Consider the following 22,642-nt stretch of genomic DNA (forward strand, 5'->3'; position numbering starts at 1 on the left):
ATCATGTAATTTATTCAGAACTCAAGTTTAATCTCTAATAAGGGCTTTTCAAATACAGATGTTTTAATCACCGATATCTTACGCATATAGTGAAAATGGCCGAAAAAGGATTTCATTTTTTTTTCTTTTATTCCTCTTAGATGTCTTACATTAGAAGCCATATAATACTTTTGTGCATTAGATTCGAATAAAAAATATTAATTTAGAATATAAAAGTCGGTGGCTAACCTTTCAACAGGCTAAGAGGTCACGTTGGTTTCCAAATATAATTCAATTTGGAAAAAAGGCAAAAAAAAGATTTGTTTTTAAAGAAAATTTAGCAAACGTCTATTTTTATGAGGTAAACAAAACACAGAGCTCAGTGTCATGTATGTAAGGTTGGGATTAAGTGTTCAGTAAAGCACACAACTATACATCGACGCTATTTGAAGTTTTTGTCATCTGCTGTCGCTCTCTGTCTCATGACGCACAACCGAAGTCGTTTATTTTTTTAATGTTTTAAACATTTTTGAAAGTTTACTTTATATTTATCTACTTTACAATTATTTTAATCCCAATAAATAGACCTTGTTATGTTAATATTTTCCGGATTTAAACGCTTTGCGGCAGTGGACAGACAGTAGAGTGTCAGGCAAAATAGGAAATCTCAAGTGTGTTGGAAGACCTTGGCTGATGTATTTGCGGTCACCGCGGTTTAATCTCGTCACAATATTTGTTCATCGACGAAATTTATTTTTTTTGATGTAATTCATTTAATTGTCGCCCGACGCGTGCAAAGAGTTATAAATGTCAAACACGCTTGGTTTTAAGTTATTTTAACTCATTTTTATAAGTGAAATCAGCAAGAATACAGCAACTCATTCATGATCATTCTAAATGGCACTTTCTAAGCATTTGCGGCTTTTTAATTTACAGAGCAAAGAAATTTTTTGAGCTAAAATTCAGCCTCAGATCTTTTGCTTTCATAGGTGAATTTTCTAAAATAAGGGAGTTTTTATTTAGAGGATCAACCAAAAAACGTTTTTACTATAATTATGAATATTTGGATTTATTTACTTGCAGTTATACTTGCTTTGTGCATGAAAAAAGGTGAAGCTATAGATTCAGGTAAGTGCATTGCAAGATGTACTGTGTAAAATGAAGTGAATTTGTTGTCCAACGCCATTTTGCACAATTTCAGCAGTTAACTGCAATTGCATTTGGTTATATATTAGTCTACTTTTCATTTTAGCCCACTTATTAGGCTACCGCATTTTCACAGAGTAATGTTTTGCAGCTCCTTAAATAAATGTACCGTTTGATTCTATTTTGTTTTATGTTTGAGTTTGCATACAACCAAAACTTTGAAAGCATGTTAGTAAAAGATAACAATTTTTATCTAAGCTTCTACGTCAATTTTTAGCGTTTCTTCTCCCGTCGCTATGTGGCACCACAGAGCCTCGGCGTTCATGTAAAATTTTAAAGGCGCATGAAGGAACGGAGAGAGGTGATGACGTATATTCGGTGCGCACGCCGTCTTGCACTTATGTGATGCAGGCTGAAAGTCCATCTCACAGATTGCTTTTTGGGGTCGGCACAGGTACCTGGTCCGTAACTTCCGAGAAATGTAACGCACGTGTGGTTTTAATAACATCATATTTTCAGCTTTTGATGACGTGTAATCGTAGATTGAAGTTAACTAAGAATATCATTACAATAAAAAAGCATCCTGTGTCAATAATGGATTATAATTATCGATTACAATCACTTTTAGAAGCGATCCTGTTTTTATACAAGCACCCCACACATTTTATTTCTTGCAATTTCACAACAACTTTGCAAACCATATTCAATTTTTGTGGCAACAGGTAATAACGAAATCAACGTTCTCATGCACGAAGACGGGTGCGATGCTGCGCGGATGAGGCTGCTTGATTCGGACGGATCGACGGAGCTGGTTGAATTTTGTGATACCCTCGACAGGATCAGGGAGTATATTTCGTCGGGAGATAGTCTTACGCTTGAGGTTTTGCTTCCGATTGGTGGAAACAGCTCGATTTTGAACTTCACGCTTCATTACACATCGTTCACCGAAGCCGGTTTGTATGAATGTTCAGGCTATCTCTAGTTTTTTTTGTTTCACGTTTCGAAATTTAGGCTATTTATCCAAATTTCTACGCAGATTTTCTTAACAAGAAAAGCTATTTTGAATTCTGTTTGAAAATATGCCACAAAAATTATTGGCATAAATTGCACCTAATTTTGTCAATAATCAAGTTTGTTATTGCAACTTTGAAACAACTTATCGGTATCTGTTCCAAATCATCTCAAAAATACCGAGCACAGAAAGAAAACATTTTATATTTTTTCAGCTAATTGCAGCGATGATCCGGACGTTTTTCCCTGCAGGAACGGTCGTTGCATCGATCCCGCTGGCAGATGTGATGTGACTCTCATTAACAACTGCGGCGATTTTAGTGACAACAGCAGAGGTCCACCCGGAAATTGCTCCTGTGCGTTCATTTTTAGTTTTTTATTGCGCAATAGATGGTGGTTTTCAACCAGCGCCTTGACCCGCAATGTTGTCATAAAAAAATGTCTTTGCAATTGTAACTATAAGATATCTTAAAGCTTTATATGACAAGATGTACGTTATGATAGAAGTGAATCATTTGATACAGTAGAACAGGTTAGACTCTATTTTTTATCAGGTCATCATTGACATTACTCATCAAGGTGGTCATTGCTTTTGCTAACTCGTTACCATATTTGTAGCTGAAACTACGACAACAACACTTGCAACTACCCCAGCCAACTCCACTGCTGGTACGTCAAACTCTAGTAGTTCTCAAACCAACTTGCTTTGGATACTGTGGGTTGTGCTGGGTTTGCTAGGTGCCTATTTTCTTTATTGGTCCCTATGGCGACCGGGATACCTAATATGGAGATGCTCTTGTTGGCGAAACATGGCTTGTTGTAGGTACGTCTGTTTAAGCTTTGAAACGTCATGGAAATTTTGTTGTTCATTTACGATGACTTACATGCATAAAATACATTGCATGAAGCGTCAAACAGTTTCGTAGTTATGACAGCTAGCTTATTATATTTTATGTGTTTACTATTAAATTGCTCCTTTCGCAGAGCTTTCAGCAATGTGGTAAACTTCTACAAGCATTTAATAATGACACAAAGTACTTTGTTTACGGTTTTGTTCTCTCCGTTTTGCTGCCAGCATTAATCACCTAATATGGTAAATTTGCACAGCTTCCTGTTATTTTCCAAACCACAAATTGCTTTTATTTGTAGAAAATGTCTTGCTCAAGGACCACCAAAAGGCAGGAACCCGTTTGACTGTTGCGGCAAATCTAAGATTGCCAACAACGCAGCATCTTCCTCGGTAGCAAACGGGGCTTCAGCAAATGCAGGCAATGCTTCTAAGTTAGATTTATTTCTGTGTACACTGTCTTTACAGATTTGTATTTTGTTAAGAAATGTTTTTGGTTTGAGATTTTATACACTAGGAATACTTTCATTGAGATGTTATATACACCGAACAACTTGTAATTTAACCGCAGACCGCCCACAAAAACGTCATCAAGTAGTAATTAACAGTAAATGAGTAGCATGTACTTTATTAAGCGCACGGTATATACATAATAACACGACGTCATATATTTTGATAGGTACTGGAAGCAATATGGCGTCAACTAATTTTCACGACGTCAACTCAGCAGGCGGCTTGAACGGAAACGCCACTCAGTCTGTAGGTTCCACCAAAAGCATTTATAACTCACCGCCCGTAGAAGGTAACAATCAATATGCAAGCTTTATACTAAATTAGACTTCTAAACTTTAAATAGAAATAAAACTTACGAGCTACAATTCCTTTGTGTAAGAGGAGCCAAAAATGCTCCGCTTTTCGTTATAAAAAAAATTTAATTAAGTTTTTTATGATTTATATTTATGGCCGGATTACGGAAAAATGTTGATGGTTATTACCCCAGCAACGTTAACCTAAAAACTGAGCGTAAATATTTAACTTATGACGTCACGGCGTGTAAGTTTTTGTTACTTGCCCAGAATCGTTTGCTCCAAGCAGTTCTATACTAAGTCGCCGGACATACAGCGTTTTGTGTTATTGGCATTAAACAAACATACATACCTACAAAAACAACATTTACCACTAGACTAGGACATTATCAGAACATTTTAATTATACAGTCGGAAACGGAACTGCACAAGGAAACGCTAACCAGACGATCTCAAACCTCCCGAAAGACCCTGATGATTTTCGCCGCCCGCAACTCTTCCCCATAGGAGGGCTTCGGCGAGAAGGTCACATTTTTTCTCTCAGCTGAAATAAGCAAAGACATGATCAGGTTGTATGTTGTTTATTTACAAGTATACGATGCTGATATTTAACAGAAAAATTAATTCAAAAACGGATGTAGCATTAGGGGCTGCCATTACATTATAACTTTGTTAAGTTCGTCTATAGATTTTTTGTATAATGTTTTTATAATTTCGTGTTTTCCAGGGATTCCTTGTTGAAGTTTTGCACAACGTCTCAAAATTCAACGCCTTTTCACCTCTTCTTTCATGTTTGATTTCCATATACCTGCCCTTGTCTGCTTGTGCTTCATTACACTTCACAGCTTCCTATTTGTACATTGTATATATATTTCGGTTCCATGCCGCATAATGTTCTATTTTCAACATACAGTACTTGTGTGTTTGCAAATAAACAAACGTGGATAGCAGAAAATTTAGAAATTATAAATTTTGCATCTGTTTTGTTTTTCATGCCAAGCATTTATAAAAAAGATAACACGGGTATAGAAGCTGTAAGTTCGATTTTTTGTGACTACAATGCAACAAAAAAGAGTCGCATGGACAAATAGTAACCAATTGCATTACCAAACTAAGTCAGTCGCTTGCTACCTTCACTTTTCAAACGCACTTTGCTTTGTTAGAGTTTTGTGCAAGACTCATGCTCAGTTCCACAAAGACAAGTTCAGTTGTATTGCGCAACACTTTCACAACATGGCAGTTTGCCCACAGTTGATTCGCAATCATGCGTTCTTAATCAAGTGCCGCATGCTTAACGCGTGTTCGGTCTACATAGAGATAGCTGATAATACAGTAACGGCAGTAACCTTCGTCTTTTATTTATTACGTATCATTCCAATACCTTTGGGAAAGAACTTCAAATCATATTTGAAGAGTATGCATGCAAGTCAACCTTATTATAACAATCGCAAACTTGAACGCTTTTCTTTGCCGCCGCAGAGATAGCATTTTCACGAAAGTTCAACAAATTTATTAAATAATCTAAAACGACAAGTTTTGTATCTCTTAGTACGCTTAGTTTAAATATTAGCTTTTTGGAATGGAATTTTCCACTTATTCTTATCCAGATTTTTTCTTTCTAAGCCCTCCAGGAAAATCGTTAGAAGAACAACGTAAATCTGAACCAATTGCGTTCTGTTGCGTAATACGAAATCGATGTTGATACGAAATGACGCAAGAAGTAAACGAATTTGAGGATACAACATAGGTTAGGGTAAAAGTAAACAAGTTATAGCCTTCTAAGTGCATTCAACAAACTTCACTCAGGCAGCAATACGCATCGTGTATTGCTGGGCAATTATTTCAGGTATGGGTGCTCTGTCACCGGCTCGGTAACCTTCCGTTGGCTTATTTTGGTCGTTTGTTATGATCACGCGTCCTTCATGCGTGGCTAGCTGAGCGAAACGACGCTGCCTAAAGCGATGCGATTGGTCAGCGAACAACTGACGTCATTACCCAGCTGATCGATATCAACAAGGATAGCCGAGTAACAAAGAACAGTTGCGACGACCGCCTATACAAGAAGGGTGGGCGAGGTTCAGTAAGAAGCACTCATACTTTCAATTGACTTTTGGCCTTTCTTGAGCATTTGGAGTATATGAGATTACTGCAGGCTCATGAAATATCTGTAACTGTAATTGCTCCGTGGTTTAGTGTTGTCAAGTGCGCATGAAACTGTATTTCTGTGAATCTTTTCCTACTCGACGTTGTTTTTTTGTTTCGAAATCGACAACAGTATAAAGAAAGTTTGAAGGTGAGTACACAGCAAGTATACAATATAGGCCTTAATGTTCCTTGTGGATTGCATACTACAAAGTTCTTGCTAAGCTGTTATAAGGTATTTTACGATTTGTTATTCATGGTTGGGCGAAGTTAATCGATAATTGCGCGAGTCAACTGTAGGCAGCGCAGCAGCTTTTTAAAGAGTCCCTCATGTTAGTCTCAACGTTGGATTAAGTCAAACTCCGTAATAGGACCCTTAACTAAATATTTTGGTAAATTGTTTAATTACTGTAAATACACTTATCAATATCAATGCCCTTACTAACCCGTACCTTATTTTGTACCCGACAAATTTCTATTTTTAGCCTGCTCTCTCTCTTGTGGTTACATTTTTCCGGTGTAGGCAAATTGCTAGATTCCTTTATAAACACTGCGCAGCTGTTTCGATAGATTGCTCAGTGGTTTATGATGCAGCCGATTTCGACCATGTCTGCCGCAGTGTTATCTTACTAAATTATTCATTACGTTGATTCCCATTTGTAGGTCTATACCTGTAGTAACCAAAACGTCACGCGGGCTGTGACGTTGTGCATACTACAAATTTGCTTTTTAAACTTCAAGCTGAACACTTTCCTGTTTGTTATTACGCTCAAAATTTGCATTCCAATTTACTTTGCAAAGTGCCATTATTTCACTTATAACGTAAAATAATAGACGACTAGGGATATCCTGTCTGCCTTGGTTATGTATGTTAATTATCTTTCATATTGTGTTTACGTTTTTCCTTCTTCTATTGTATAAAGTTGACTTCTTATGCAGATGTTCAACACAATTGCTTATTGCCTTGGCTTCAGCAGCAATGGCTTGTCACCGATTGAAAACCCAGATCCAGTGGAGTTTATAACGAAGGATGCAGATGACCACTGGACATTGGTTGATATTGATCATGAAGGTATTGGCATCTTTGTTGCTGTGAGCAATTCCCGTTTTGCAAAATAAAAAAATAAGTTTTTATATTGCTATATTAAAACAAATTTTTAAGTTTTTATATATCGACTGCCAATCGTAACAGTCACGCTTCATTGAATTGTGCTTATGTGATGAATGGTGGTCCAGGCTATGCTGTGCATGGCACAGGAAATTACTAAGCATCAACAATTCACGATAATGTAAATGTGACGTAGATGCATACGTGGCATGTAGTCAGCACATCATCCTGGACTACTCAGATCACCTTCTGGTAATAATTAATATGCATCACCATGATCTCATCAAATTTTATAAACATTACATGGATGTTAGCTCAATTGATGCTTTATCAGCATGCATTGCGTTTCACACAAAAGAATCGAAACACTGTCTTCATAGTTATAGCGTACTGTGTAAATGTGGCTCTATTCAATGAAAATTCAACCCATATGATATTTTCTCAATTCAGTTGAACAAGGAAGTCTCCATCCCGCTTTTTCATTATAATTGCCGTAACTTGTTTGGCAAAAAATATTTCGTTGCTGATTTTACTGTGAAATTATATAGTTGTTCGAACTTTGGAAGTCATTTGTGAATCATTTTCAAAATTGGTCTTGGCACTTGATAAAAGAACTACTTTATTGCAGATAAGTGTGAGGTATATCAATACCCTACTCCTCCACCATCGCCAAAGTTGGAGCAAAGTTGGCTTGTTACGCCCCCACCTTGCTTTAATGCAGGTGCAAATTTGTTCAATTTCAGTGTTATACCATTCATTGTGACATTTTAATGGAACTTTCAAACGTTAGAGTTCAGGTCGTTAAATTGAACGATGTTTTCCTTCACAACTAAATCATAAAACGCGACTGGTTTGTTGTAAAAACCAGAACTCAACTAGGTGCTTTCGGCTACGCAATTGTGTAAAAGGTTAAGACTTAAAGTTTTAGATATGTTGCGCTCATTTGTGATGTAGGTTTTTGTACGTTTTCGGCAGCTCAGGATATATGACACCAAGAAAAGCTTTCACCGTTGTACCTGAATAGCACAAAATTAACATGTTATAATATTTGTATGGAAACTATGTCAAGCTTTTCGTATATATTTTCCGACCATTTTACTACAGCATATCATTTTTGTGCAGAAGACAACCAGGATTCACTGCAAATGCTCAGCTCCAGAGAAAACCTACTGATAGAGCACCCCAGTATGTTTGTTTGTCCTAATGTAAATGAAGACGACACAGCCAACTCACAGAACAATGACACTGCCGCTCCTACCGCCGTTGTTCACAAGCATAAAGGGTAAGATGAATATGCCTTTATATTGTTGGTATCTATAGTCAAAACTCAAATTCTATTCTATCCAGGACGAAAAACAAACCTGTTGGTTTTAATTAACCTTCCGCTTAGTATTGGACTGTTGTCTCCGTTGTATAGCACAGCACCGCTCAGTGCTTCAACTACAAAAGTTAAAATCTCTCTAGGACAGTGGTTCTCAACCGGGGGTCCGCGGACCCCCAGGGGTCCGCGAAACGTTTTCAGGGGGTCCTTGAGAACTTCGAAATTTGCAACATAAAGTACGAGTTTTAAAAATTTTTTTGCTGTTTATCATTGCTTTTTGAAATAGGCTGGAACATTTGCTTAATTGCCTATTGTGATGGGACAATACGAAAGCTTATTGAGATTTATCACCCGCAGGGAAGGCCTATTGTGATGCACTAGATTGCGGATTATACGAGAAGACAGCTGGATACAGTGATTTTAAGTTGCTGGAGATTGCACATAATCGCTTTCTCAGTTTTAGCTTGTAACTAGCAGCTTGTTGTGAGCAAGGTATAGATAACGCTTTGAAATAAATAAAAATATCCGCATAGTTTTATGTTATTGTGAAGGAATAGCGCAGTTGTGCACCAAGACTATTAAGTAAAACTAAGCAAAGCAACATTTAAGTGCAGTTTCAGAACCCTTAGTTTGCTTAAACTTCAGGGGTCCGCCAACTGCTTTGACAGCACCAAAAGGGGTCCGCCAAGATCAGAAGGTTGAGAACCACTGCTCTAGGAGGTGCAATCTCAACGAAAAAAAGCAAACAAAATATGCAAATATTAATTTACAGGCAAATTGAAACTAAACAACAGACCGACAAAATCATTTATTAGGCCTTACGCAGCGGAGTTTAGAATACAGTAGAAGCCCTTGAAATGCCACCAATGTAACCTTCAGCGCTGTTGTTAACCTGGCTAATTATAGCAGTAACGTAATTACAATACTAATGCAAAACGTCTAATTAAAGACAGCAGGTGAATCGCGTTCCTTTGCGTTATTGTAAATGTAAACGATTGATTTCGACAAAATGTTAAATCTCCATCTAATACTGTTTGACCAAACCTTGCAATGTGATACATTTTGAAAGCACCGTTTTAAAAAATGTAATGTCAATGCGCTTTTTTGTTTTCCGTATCGGTTTCTATTTTACACGCCCCTGGTCTCTTTTGTTACGCTGAAAAATCCCTTTTATACTACCGTTTCTTTTATTCTGTAGCTATATATAAATCAACCCCTTTCGACACGACTTCAATTATTCGAACAGAAGTATGTTAACGCTGAGAGATGTATGAGAAGAAATGGTCGCCATGTCTGTTGTACAGGCAACCAATAAGGGAGTCTTTAGTACATTAAAACACAATCTCCAAGCACTGCCCAAACAGAGAGTGTGACTTTGTCTACATTAGTGGCCCCGGAAATCACACTAAAGTGACTGGTGTTGACAGGTTTTCCGGTATTGCGTATAAATGACTTGACTGTAGACAGGCATTGCTGCCAGCCGTGACTTAATTTTGCAAACCATAAACAAACCGTATTGACTGACAATTACTATCCTTTTTAGAATTCCCACGACGCTACGTCGCTCTCAACGTAGGGCTGCTAGACAGGCGGCATCAGTTCTTTCTCAACAAAATCGAAGACGCAATAACCAGCAGTTTAAACATACTAACAGTGACGTTGGGCGACGTAACAACAAAGGATTTCAAAAAATGCGCCAAATTGTTCAGCAACCGCGCAAGCGCTGCTGATTGTATTGTTCTCATTTTCAATGTTGTTCTTGTGGCCTTAGTTGTTTAGGAAAAGCTTTTGTTTTTTTTTCATTGGTGTACGTTTTTGTAAAGATATTAGGCGTTTATGTAAGTTATTAGTATGTGTATGTGTGTATATAACATCAATATCAGTCCTTTTGGTCATAAAATGTTACTGTTGTGTATACTACAAACAAAATGGCAGACACTGCCGAAAAACAGCCTCGCTTGCTACCTACCAAAAATACTCATTATAGATTCACTAACAAATTAAATGTGTTAGGTAAGCTTACTTGTATTTACACTATTAAATTGTAGCTCTTTACGTAGAAAAATATAAGAAAAAGTTTGTGTTGTGTTGCGTACCTTAATATTGCCGTTTGTTGTTCCAATAACTTGCGCTTGTTGTAAACAACGAAATTTCACTCCTGATAAGGTAGTGCACGGATTGGACCGATGTGACTGTAGAAAAACCTAGCTCCAACCTTTTCTTATTTTTCTCTCGGACCTTTGATAAATTTTGCAGATTGACAAAAGGTCATCAGTTTTAGTTATTTTTGGATGCACGTGTTTGTATATCTTTGCTGAACTGTGTTTTTTATGTATAACGAAATGTTCATTTGTGGCTTGTACTTAATATTCCTTTCACAAACAAAGTTTTATTTTCTAAAAATTACATTGTTATTTGCTTTTTGAACATATATAAATATATACAGTACATACCTACGCCACTTCATTACTCTTATATCGTGCATGTGCTTATGGTAAATTTACTTTATAAGTTGGGTTGCTTTAAAACTACGTATGTATACTGACAGCTGTGTGTTGTAACTTCAGATCAAAATTGACTGTGCATGAACCAACGCCGTTAGCAGCAGTGCTTCTGCATCAGCGGCACGCTACCTCCACCTTGCGGTTATACGAATACTGTGGTTTCACATGATTCGCTCGTCGCTTATGTTGAGTTTAACAAGAATAATAGCAAAGTTGTAATGCGCCTAAATTCGACATTTTTTCGAACAAATTTTGTTGCAAAGTTGTATAGTTATAGTTATACTTTTGCTAATGAGTGTATGTTACACTTACTTGTAATTTATGGCATTTTAAACGTTTTAATTGGACAATTTGGTTTAACAAACACGCTCGATACTAAGTTATTATCTCAAATTTGCAATATCAGTTCTTAAATTGTGTGATGCTATTTTTAACTTGGCTACTGTTTAAATTATTTTACAAATTTTAATTGCTTGCTTGGTGATTCGATACAAAATCTATGCGGTCGAAATTAGTTAACTTGATTGGCTATTTGCAATATACTTGTTAAATTTTAAACCTAAGAACCTTTTTTTATTGTTGAATATAATGAAACTTTGTACATTGTAATGAAAAGTGTTTAACAGTTGACATTTTACAAGAAACAAATGTTTTGCTACATCAAGCTCCCGATCCCAGTTTAGAATCAAGACTAACTTTTGCGGGCAATTTTTTTTTCTTTGCTGCAGCTTAAAAAATATGGATATTTGTCTTTTCTACAAATTTTACAATTTAGTGTATAAACTTATCAAAATTTTGCCTGCATTTCGAATAATGCCGTTTTTGTTTGATACCTTTACCGAAATCCTGTTTATTTAACCTTTCGACATGAATTGTCTACAAATTTTTCCGTTAAGTGTGCCCGTTCCTATCTTCTACACTACAGAGAATGGAATGTGTCGTTCAAAAAGGGATTCTAATAAATTCAACAGCATTTCAATTCTATGTTCTGTTTATTTTAAGTTGTGCTTAACAGTTGATTGGTTAGGCTCAATATTTAAAAAAATGCTGATTTCGTTTGCCAGATAAATTCAAACTTTAAAAATTATTCGCCCTTGTTCAGCCACACTTTTTTCCTTGCACCTGGATGTTACCAGTTGCAACTAGCATTGTAATTTACTAATCCAGCCGTTCTTAGCCTTTTTAATCTCATTTCCCACTAAAGTCAACCACCAAATCTCCGCCTTTGATTTTTAAAACTTTTTCAACTGAACTGTACGTAAACGCTAACGCTATTGTCTGGCTGGAGCTAAATTACTGTAAGCCTAAACACTTCTATACAAAATGGAACGTTACTAACCAAACACTTCTGTTTAATGAATTTATAGCAATCACACCTGGCAAATTTATAACACAATGAAACTGAAATGCGAATTTAAGTATAATTACATGTTTTTCTTAATGCCAGTGCAGCAGAATCATCTCAGTAATAAAGGATGATGAGACCGGTGTCGTGGTCGACAATATTGCAAATCTAACGTACCTAGTCTTTTCAAGCAAGTTATCGGTGATATGCTCATGCACCTCTAACAGGTTTAGGTGCATCAGCACAGAATTTGAACTTTGGCAACATCAAATTGTGATTAAAAATTTATAGCACAGGCTACTTTTTTATCTCTGACTGTAAAATTTTTCAAGTTGAAAATGTAATAATGATAAAAACATGCATATATATACAAATCCATTTAGTAGTGCACTTGTTTGGTTATAGCGTTTGACTTTTTTATGCATATGCAGTAAGTTATGTTTGCAAAGGAATTGCAAAAGTTTATGATTTCTCAGCTAAACTTTTGAAATTTTCCACTGATGGAAAATTTCCTTCGGTTCAGAACCGCAGTACTACTCGATTAAACAAAGCTTGCCGCTGTCACCGTGCGGTAGAAATTTTTCTATGTCAAGCTAAACTGTAAAAATAAATCAACAACCAGCATGAGTATGTGTTTTAAAAGTTAAAATTACTGTCAAAGCTTTTGTTATGATTATCTTTTGTTTGTATCTCCAGTAAACATGGTCAGCAGAATATATGCAACGTGCGCTAAATGTAAGTTAAAAACAAATAAGGCTAAAAAACTTTTAAATATAATTAGACTATTTTGATGAAGCAATCACATGTTCAACAAAATTTTGGCATGCAGCTTAAAGCAAGCATGTTTGTTTGATAACTGGACGGAACTGATTTTAAAAATAGCCTTCGTTTATTTCAAATTGGCTTTGGTTTTTCACATATCTTGCATCTCTGTTTTTACATAGCCTACTATTAGGCCTACTGCAATAGATTAACTTTTAAGATAAGCGTTCTTCAGCACGAAAGAAATTGTTTTCCCTACATAGCACTTATTTGCTGCTAAGTAATTTGTGTGATAGAAAAACTTACCAATATTCTTGATCTTTGAGAGAAAAGCGGTAAAATGCACACGTATAATACCAAACATCGTATGTCTACTTTCACATATTAGGAAACTTTAACCCCCTTGATGGTGTATTATGTTTGAGCCTGTTCTAATATGCATGACACACCAAAGTCTGCTACATAATATGGCTATCAAAGCGTCATTGTTGTCACTATCTTCAAATGAATTGGAATATAGATGGAAACGCTCCCCTTGCAAGTTGCAACTGTTCAGTCATAGCTCATCATTGGTTAATGCTACAGTAGTCATCTGGTTGTCATCCTGGTTGCCGAAGAGGTAAAAACCTAACTTGCCAAATTAATTTTTCACAACTCTACTACCTTCGCACAAGTTCTTTTACCAAGCAGTCCTTCACTACTGACAGTCTCCAGGCCGTAGTCTCATACTGATTTCTATATATTAATTACTTTTTCCTACTAGCATTTTGTCATAAATTTCTACTTTTTGCTTCTCTGTAACCAGTGGGGCAAACCATTGGGATTACTGCAATGCAATGCTATTCCGAAACCAGTTTACTCAAAGTTGTTAAGTTTATTCAAAACATATCACCCAAGCTGTTGCGTTTTCTTAAAACTTAACCTTTTCAATAAACTAACTAATACTGTAATTATTATCAAAATGTCCACGTGAAACATTAGTTCGCATGGTTCTTGCCATTATTCAACGGTGCACATTTTTACGTTTTCTTTCTGGATGTCAATTAACAGTCGCCATTTCCCTTGTTTACGCTCTAGCAAACAGCATCTTTATGGGCCCTGGTCCCTCGATGTCACCCGCTTTGATCACACAAGAAACCAAGAAACGATGTTGTCATGACCTCAAAACTCAAATACGAAATTCAAGTAATTAGGGCTTTATTAAAAACAGAACAGAACAGTCCTAAAACAAAATATAATCAGTTAGCTATATAATACTTATATATATATATAAACTCGTACTATTGAGCAACCGACCCGCTGACAGTGCGCTTACAATTGAACGACGTTCTACAGATGAGACCAACACAATTATAGCGGCGGACCAATTAAGGCGGCGTGATTATGCGTGAGGCAAACAAAACAAAGGAATGTCACCACAGATGTCATAGGGAAAGAAATGGAAAAACATAAGATCTCGGAAAAAATGCGCAAACCGCCATTGAAATGGTACGAACAGGTATTCCACGCTCAATAATCACCGGCAACGCATACCACAAACTTGGTGATACCAGTGACAATGACAAAACATTCTATGTGAAATACAATAAGGCACTTGGTATTATAATGTGTCAGCAGTGCTAGCAATTATTTCAGATTACTCGTGAGTTTTTTGTATGGAGGTATATGGTATGGCTTTCTCGTCAACAAAATGCTGATTTTCGGTTTCTTTTGGGTCTTACTTTTATTTTGACAAATTTAAGTAATGGAATATTTATTTGCTTTAGTTTCAATTTTATATAGAATTACGATAGTTTTTTGATTTGCATAAAGCAAAAACATATTTTTAATATGAGTTACTGATAATTGCCAATGAATCAAACCATAATATATACTTTCAAGTCATTGAGCATTTTTATCAATTTTTATTGGAACATTTTTGATATTTTTTAATAAATAAAGGTTTGACACGCAATAAAGACATTTGCTAGCCAAGCTGTTAGCGTTTATATGAAGTATTGCAGACTTATCTTATTATCCATTATGGTGTCGAGATTTGGTATCGAGATTAGGCGCCCCACCCGCGCCGCGGACATGGCGGTTTTGGGATAGCCTGGATTTCTTGTAAACATGTGAAAAAGAAAGGTGAAAGCGTTAAGTTAGCGACGCTTACCCAGAATTTTTGTAAATACAAAAAGTTTTATCAATACTAAGTATTTTTTGGTTTTTTATTATTTTACAAAATTGTCCTTGAAAAGCTTAGGTTCGGCACAGTACGGTACTAGAGCGACGTTACCGGTAATAGGCTAGCAGGTTTAGCCTTTGTGTAGCCTAACACAGCGCCCTGAGGCACATTCGAGTAAGCTAGTAAACTAGTGATTGCTTAGACGCGCGTTTCAAGCGCTTTACTTACCGTAGTACAGCCAATTTGCTTGGTTTTTGATTGTATGTACATGCAAGCAACAAGCTAAATCTGGTAGTAGGCCTATATGTGAGTACTGAGTAGTTACCAGGAGGGGATGGGGGGAGGTTTGTTACTCAAAAGCAACAAACTTTGCAAGATGGGCCAAATTGAGCTGCTTTTGTCTGCGAGTAAGGCTACCGGTGATGTTATCAAGGTTTCTGGTTGTAGATTTTAAAATAATTTTAGTGTCCAAAGTTTTTACCACAGAAAAACACAAATAATTGCAATTGTTTGTTGGATATCCATTTCAAAACAGGTTTGTTCTGACCTATGTGAGGGATCACGCACTCTGCACACCAGACTGGATTGTACAGTAGTATGGGAGTTTTTAGGAGAAATGGTGCGTATAAAGACACAAATTTGCGTGCACGGAAACCTCACTTCTTTGTTTATTATAAATTTGCATAAAGATAAAAAAGTTCGGCGTGCAGAGGGATAAATCTTGTGTGTGCAGGTGCCGCACTTTTTCGCCATACTATGCGCAACAAACTAGTCTTTATTTCATGGCAGGATTCGCTGGTATCTCTGGTGTGCAACAGGTAGCCAAGTGTGCACCTATTCAATCTATTTTTTGTGCATTTCTAAGCTAACGTGTGTAACACTTTGATGATTAAATATTTTTCAGAATGTTAGCTTACTTGTGACTTCATCCCCGTTATGATTACGCCTATTTCCCTGCTATGTGTTTCGTGCAAAGCGATTGGACTTAGATAACACTTCAGTAGTAGCTTCCGAATATATACTTTAAACAAGCTGAGTAGTCTTTATGTTTATAATCCCTTCTTAGTAGCATCTCGCTTTAATGGCTACCAAAAATGCCAAGTCACAGTATTGAATTGTTTATCATTTGAACGTACTTTTATGTGAAAATAGCTTTAGAGTTTTGACTATTGAGTTGCTGTTTATTTCTTTCTGAATTATGGCCTATGAAAAGTGCAAAAAGTTTGCTTGAAGTTTATATCGGATGTGCAGCTACCAAGACATACAGACTGGGCGTCAAGCTTGTGTAGTGTAGTAGGTAACAAGTCATGAAATGTTTGTGTTTCTTGCATCCGCTAATTGGCCATAGTGGAAAGTGTGGTACATACAATTTTTTATCTTTACACCGATTTATAATAAATAAACAAAGAAACACTGGCCACTTGGATGCCAATTTGTAATAAATAAACAACGACTCTTGGCACACCTAAGCTCTTATTGATAACTGCCGTACCTGTCAGTCAAGCTGATTGGCAGGAAATTTTATGTTGGTGTAACTGTTATTTATGTTTGTTGGTTATGTTGGATTGAAAAGTGTATGAGGAGGTTAAAAACCTGGGAACTGCAATGTGCGAATAAACCCAAAAATTTCTCAGGTTCCTTGGAAATAGGTTCCCACAGTGAAGTTTCAAAATTTGGCATAACGCTTCTAAAGGAACTGACTTGAAAAAATATCATACCTGCAAAATGTATTTCATTAAATAAATGACGTTGCACTGACATGTTTTTTCTAAATGATTTGCACTCGTGATTGTAATTCGTTATCTTTTGGGCTCGTTTTCCTCCAAACAGCTAACGTTTCAATCTGGGCTGTAGCTTATCTTTGTTCTACATGGGTTGTGGTGTCGAACAGAGCTAGTTTCTCTTGTGTGTGCTGTGTTGGATCTTATAAATTATAAAAATGCATGAAGATAAACACCACACTTGGCTACAAAACTAGTTTATTTTCCTGATGTATTTTAATAATAAAATACAATAAATCACAATATTGAGCCTTCATTTGTCTAACCTAATGTAAATTTTTGTGATTTTATAGCACCAAAAATTGTGGTTTGAAACTTTTCGTATTGACACCATTTATTTTCAACATTTTTATTGGTACTGTGAGATAAGGCCTACAGTTGTTGGCAATGTTCCCTCTAAACTACACATGAATTGAAAATAAAATAAACGCATAATAATGGCCACAGTGCGCATGTCTGATGTTGCTCACATTGGTCCAAGGGACCGCTCAGGGAGTTAGTGTGTTAGCTCAGACTCGTGAAAAATTAGAGGGAACATTGGTTGTTGGTAAATGAAATTCTAAGTTTTGCTAATAAGGGTTTACTACCGAGCACGTTATCATTATACACCAATATATACAATTGAGGGTAAAATAGATGACTAAAATTAATGACTAAAATTATCAATTATTTTTCCTAGCAATCAAAATTTTGCAACTAGGAATTAATTTGAATGCTATGGTGATCACACCATTTTGTTATCAACATGTTATTCCTATGCACCAGCTCAAACAGAACTACTGAGTAGATCTCTTTAGAGCCAGATGCATAGAAGCAAATGAGGATTGGGAGAAAAAGCAATTTCAGGCTTTATTTTTGAACTAAAATTTGTGCAACCTATACTAGATCTCTTATTCTTAAACTGCTGTGTTTCTCTATTGTCACTAACCATTATTTCGAAGAAATTTGACGAGCTATAAAAGAATTAAACTTGGGAACACTAGTATTGTATATATATACATCTATATAATACAAGCTTAATTGATGCAAGGTTATTAGCACCACATTTATCTTGCCCTAAAACTTGTCATATATTTTCTAACTCAAACTTTCATGGAATAAGTTCCATGGGTCAGGTTAGAAAGTTTACTATTTGTATCCGATTTCTCACTGATGCTAACACTGTTCAATCTCATTTGCCCCTATATTGAAATATTTTTGTCAAATATTGCACTCACTAGGTAGATAATTATAGTTAAAGCATTTATAATGTTTTGTTAATCTAAATTGGTAGTCTGTAATCCAAACATTTTATAGGAAGCAGTTATCTGCAAGTTTTGCAAAAATACATTGACAAACATTCCGGTCGGGATCAAGTTTGTATAAAGGTCATTCACAAATATGAAAGATCTCTATGTAGAAAAGCTTAAACGCTCTACAACTTTGTAGTAAAGTGCAGCCTGTTCATTTCAAATCATAGGGAGAAGCATGTACCTGTTCGTGGCAAGATAATGGTTAAGGATAAAATTTGACATGCAGATGCCTAAAGCTATATTTTTTCTTAGTTTATTCTAAATGGACATGTAATTATCTATGGGACCTTTCCCTTGCTGATTATAAACACATCACAAAAATAGAAATTGGTAAATTTTACTTTCTTTGACAACAACCATCGCAAGTAGTTAAATATATGCAATATACATGGGTAGTTCCTGATTTATATTATCATTTATATTATGTTTATAGTTAAAAACTGTATGACAGTATGAGGCCGACCTTTTTTAAGGATATTGTGGCTTCATTGTCAGCTAAAGTTGCTTTTCTTTAAAGCCAACAAAAGTTGAGTCGTACCAGATTTATGCCAATCAACTTCACATTTTATTTTATTATGACAGTACAGTCGAATCCGGTTAATTGCATAGTCCATTTGCCAAGCCTTTTTATGCGATTAAACGAATTATGCGTTTATGCGAAAGTGCAAATTCCACTTATTTTCTTACTTGACGTGCGAAGCTGGTCACGTGTAAAGACGTCAACACGCAAAACACTAACGTTTATTGTGTATTGCGATCATCCATTCATTCAAGCACGCAAAAGATGAAAACATGCTTTCTTGCATTTGTGTTTTTAAACGAACAAATGTGGCCATGTCCGCCCCTTCAAACTGTAGTCGTCGGCGAATTGAATGAAGTACATGCAGAACTTCTTTATTTTTGGTGTTGTCACAGCGATTGCGTCAGCAGAGCTTTCTTTATTGTTTACTTCTTTTTCAACTTGTTTGTTTCGTAAAACTTCTTCACAATTACGGCATCATCTTAACGCAACGCTTAAATGAAACTAAAACAGTGCGAATGTTAATGTCTGCGTATTGACAGCCACGTGTTAATGCTTAAATTGAGCATTGTTGGTTTGATTGTTTCATAACAGAGCGCAGTACAAGTCACAAAGCTTACGCATTGCGTGTGCGCTCCCAGTGCGCGTTGTTTTCAATTTTATCTTTTAAAAACTTTTGAATAATCGAATAAATCACCTTCGTTTTTATTCAATTAAGCGGATTATGCAATAAACCGTTATGCAATAAACCGAAGTATTATCTTTACAAATGATAGACCATGGTTTGGGACTTGCGCCTTTTATGCGATAAAATGAATTATGTGATTATCCAGAATGCAATTAACCGGATTTGACTGTATTTAAGAAATCCAAGGTGACTATTTATGATTATGTTCAGTGCGTGTTTTGAACATATCAGAGATTCAAGTTCATAAGATTGAAGTTAGTTTTACTTTTGTTACAAACTTTGCAAGGTTTCATTGGAATAACAGTAGAAGCAAAAATTACAGCAACATACGTACTTTCTTTACCATAGTGTCAGTCTGGGTAATAATGTAATTTTAATATTGAGACATGCAGGTTTTTTGTGAATAATGGAAATAATTTTCAGTAGGCTATTTTGTGATGTATACTGCCTGGAACTCTGAATGCCAGTGTCCGGTAAACAGACCAGTTTTTACCCTGCATTTCGCATTCAGTTCTATGTCCATAAACACTGTTTGTTCAAGGCATGTGCATATGTAATATTTAAGTCATTTTTGTATATTTTTTGTGTAGTCTTGCACATTTACTTCAAGTATGGTAGCATATATGCAGGGTTGCCATCAGTCTCAACTCAAAAATAAGGACGACTAGAAAACGAACGAGGAATACCACCTTAAACAGTGTACAACAAGAGAAAGCAACCAATGTTCCTAAAAAAAAAAAAAAAAAAAAACAAGACACTATCTGCATGTTCATAATTTTGGTATCTCTTTGGTACAAAATGGTATCGTAAGGTGACAAAATGCCCAAAATAAGGACAAAAGTGCCCATCTCCGCCCTAAAAATAAGGACAAAAGTGAAAATAAGGACATATCTTAGAAATAAGGACAAACATATTTTCTAAGACACGGACCTTTAAAATAAGGACAAATCTTATAAATAAGGACGGTATGGCAACCCTGCATATATGGCTCGATTAGAAACTTTGCCATTTTGGTTGGAGAAATTCCGTACGAGGTAACGATCAAAATAATATGAAAAGCATAGAATTCAATTGGCATTGTGCATTTTGCAAACTGTCTCCCTTTGGCAGTTGGTTGCAATTAAACATTTGGTTACATTAAACAGCTTGTCGTTCCATCTGTAGTGTGTGCTATACCCGGGGTTATCATCTATTTGGCACTAAAAATAAAGACGACTGGAAACAAAGTAAGATTTTCCTACCGAAAAGAAACAAAATGGCAGAGCAATGTTTTGACCGATATCAAATTGACTTGGGCTATACAGCAATTTGTTAGCCAAGAAAATATTAAATCCTCAATACAGAACTATCTGGCCAGCAATGCTAATCGCTCTTCTCTTTTGTGTCGTATTTGTAATATCTTTCTTTTATGGTATCACAAAATGTTGGTAGAAAAACACCAGATGTATTACTTTCCCATATCAGTTGATAGAACCGGATGCCGGAAAAGGAGATGCAAAAACCCTGTATTTAAAATTGTACAGTTTTGTTAAAATTAAGACAAAATAAGGACAAAGTCAAAATTAAGAATATTTATTAGAAGTAAGGGCAATGATATTTTCTAAGATATGGCCCCTGAAAGTAAGGATAAGAAATAAGGACAGTATGGAAGCCCTGGTGATACCACCTAAACAGCGAGTTTTATCATACTTTAATGTGACAGTACCACTCACTATTAGATCCCTTTTTCTAAGCCCGAACAATGGCATGCAGCGTAACCATTTGAAAAAAATATGGCAATTTGTATAAAATATAAAAAAATGTAACCATCGATAAAAGATGTAAGAATTATTACCCACAAGAATTAATATCAAGGGCACATGTGTTTGCCATCATTGGTTGGTTAATGGTTTATTTTTTATATTTATATAGTAGAAATTTTTCCACAAATTTTATGAAAATTTTAATATAGTTTCACAATTACCTCAGTTTAGTAATGCACTGGAAAGTTTATTAAATTGTAGTGTGATAAACACAGCAAGCGAACGGCAAAAATTGGTCATAAGCTTTTTCTCCTAACTGTTTCCTGCATGAGAAATTGGAAAAGAGTATTCATACATGCAAGAGTAGGAGTAGTAGGACAAAAGTGTATGCGATTATAAGGTAAGGCTTGGTCAATTGTATGATTAAAACATTTTTAATATAGGAATTATTTTCTCCTTGCGAAAGTCTTGCAATTGCTTGGTTTCTGCTATCTTTGTGTCATATGTGACTAAAGCAATAGAAATCTTGATTTATTTTTGCTACAAAAAATCTACTACACTACACTTATATAAGACGCTTAGTCGTATACCCTGGTATTGCCCACACTTACCCAAGTTCACAAAACCCTGTGTTAAGGGGATCAACACAGTTAACCACCTAGTTAGCGTAGCAAAACAAATAATATATGTTAGGCGATGAAAAAATGAGCATTATTATGAGACAGCAAGCAAGCAAGAAAAAATAACCATAACTTTTTTCATCTTTAAATATCACTATGTAGAATACTGTTTGCCCAGAATATCGTTTAGCGTTGTGTGGACTCTTCTGGTCATCACCACGACATTATTTATATTCACCTACAGGAAACATTAGGTAGCAAATGAAATGGTAAATGATGGCAATGGTTAATACAAGTAGAAAGAGTTTGGACTTGATGACTACTCAAACAGCACAGGAGGTGATACAGAAACTCATGAAATGATGGGTTTTTGTTCGATAATTAGAAATTTTTTGGTTCAGTTTTTAGGCAAGTTATTTAAAAATGCCCGATTTCCATCCATTCACTGTAATGTACAGTGAGACCTCGTTAATCCAGACCCCGATGAACCGGAATCCCCGCTATCCGACACAAAACTGCCGGGAACGGATTTCTTCCTATGCATTTTACCCCTTTAATCCGGAAACCCCGCTGTCCGACTCCGACACAAAAGTTTTGGAACAAATGTGCTAAATCAATAGCAATAAAATCCGATAACCGGATTATTAACAGTTAAGCGAAAATGATTCACGATTGTCCTAATACAGTAGCCTATGTAGTTAGTTGACGAAACAATAGCCGATTATCTACGCATAATAACGTTGCGGTCAATTACGTTGCATTGCATAATAACGTTGTAGCAGGGGTGACGGACCTATTCGTTGTGGCAAGCCACTTTGTCAGTTACAGCTGAATAAGCCGCACAGCTTTTTAGTCATACTATGA

The 22,642-nt window shown here is 35.9% G+C and overlaps 2 protein-coding genes across 3 annotated transcripts; both read left to right on the forward strand.

The window, feature by feature from the left end:
* Window positions 1-948: 948 nt before the first annotated feature.
* Window positions 949-4,765, forward strand: LOC143468822 (uncharacterized). Its single transcript, XM_076966242.1, has 9 exons — window positions 949-1,107; window positions 1,403-1,579; window positions 1,848-2,078; window positions 2,352-2,492; window positions 2,755-2,959; window positions 3,286-3,404; window positions 3,663-3,785; window positions 4,201-4,358; window positions 4,517-4,765. The coding sequence occupies exons 1-8, from the start codon at window positions 1,035-1,037 to the stop codon at window positions 4,335-4,337; spliced, it is 1,206 nt and encodes a 401-aa protein (XP_076822357.1). The 5' UTR covers window positions 949-1,034; the 3' UTR covers window positions 4,338-4,358; window positions 4,517-4,765.
* A 1,039-nt stretch (window positions 4,766-5,804) lies between these two features.
* On the forward strand, window positions 5,805-11,843 carry LOC143468823 (uncharacterized). 2 transcript variants are annotated; one of them, XM_076966243.1, is made up of 5 exons: window positions 5,805-6,082; window positions 6,871-7,003; window positions 7,668-7,760; window positions 8,162-8,321; window positions 9,904-11,843. In XM_076966243.1, the coding sequence occupies exons 2-5, from the start codon at window positions 6,871-6,873 to the stop codon at window positions 10,088-10,090; spliced, it is 573 nt and encodes a 190-aa protein (XP_076822358.1). In that variant the 5' UTR covers window positions 5,805-6,082; the 3' UTR covers window positions 10,091-11,843. The 2 variants fall into 2 exon arrangements, with proteins under 2 accessions (XP_076822358.1, XP_076822360.1); XM_076966245.1 differs by lacking the exon at window positions 7,668-7,760 and having other exon boundaries at window positions 5,806-6,082.
* The last annotated feature ends 10,799 nt before the right edge of the window (window positions 11,844-22,642 follow it).

The sequence above is a fragment of the Clavelina lepadiformis genome, chromosome 8, assembly GCF_947623445.1.
Source record: "Clavelina lepadiformis chromosome 8, kaClaLepa1.1, whole genome shotgun sequence".
NCBI classification, from domain to species: Eukaryota; Metazoa; Chordata; class Ascidiacea; order Aplousobranchia; family Clavelinidae; genus Clavelina; species Clavelina lepadiformis.

What these genes read in the sequence shown, in the direction of transcription:
- LOC143468822 (XM_076966242.1), top strand. Translation starts at nt 1,035, where the DNA reads ATGAATATTTGGATTTATTTACTTGCAGTTATACTTGCTTTGTGCATG. An exon ending in GCTTTTTGGGGTCGGCACAG is followed by an intron (nt 1,580 to 1,847) that starts GTACCTGGTCCG and finishes TTGTGGCAACAG; the next exon opens with GTAATAACGAAATCAACGTT. An exon ending in CGGGGCTTCAGCAAATGCAG is followed by an intron (nt 3,405 to 3,662) that starts GCAATGCTTCTA and finishes ATATTTTGATAG; the next exon opens with GTACTGGAAGCAATATGGCG.
- LOC143468823 (XM_076966243.1), top strand. Translation starts at nt 6,871, where the DNA reads ATGTTCAACACAATTGCTTATTGCCTTGGCTTCAGCAGCAATGGCTTG. An exon ending in CCCACCTTGCTTTAATGCAG is followed by an intron (nt 7,761 to 8,161) that starts GTGCAAATTTGT and finishes ATTTTTGTGCAG; the next exon opens with AAGACAACCAGGATTCACTG. An exon ending in GTTGTTCACAAGCATAAAGG is followed by an intron (nt 8,322 to 9,903) that starts GTAAGATGAATA and finishes TATCCTTTTTAG; the next exon opens with AATTCCCACGACGCTACGTC.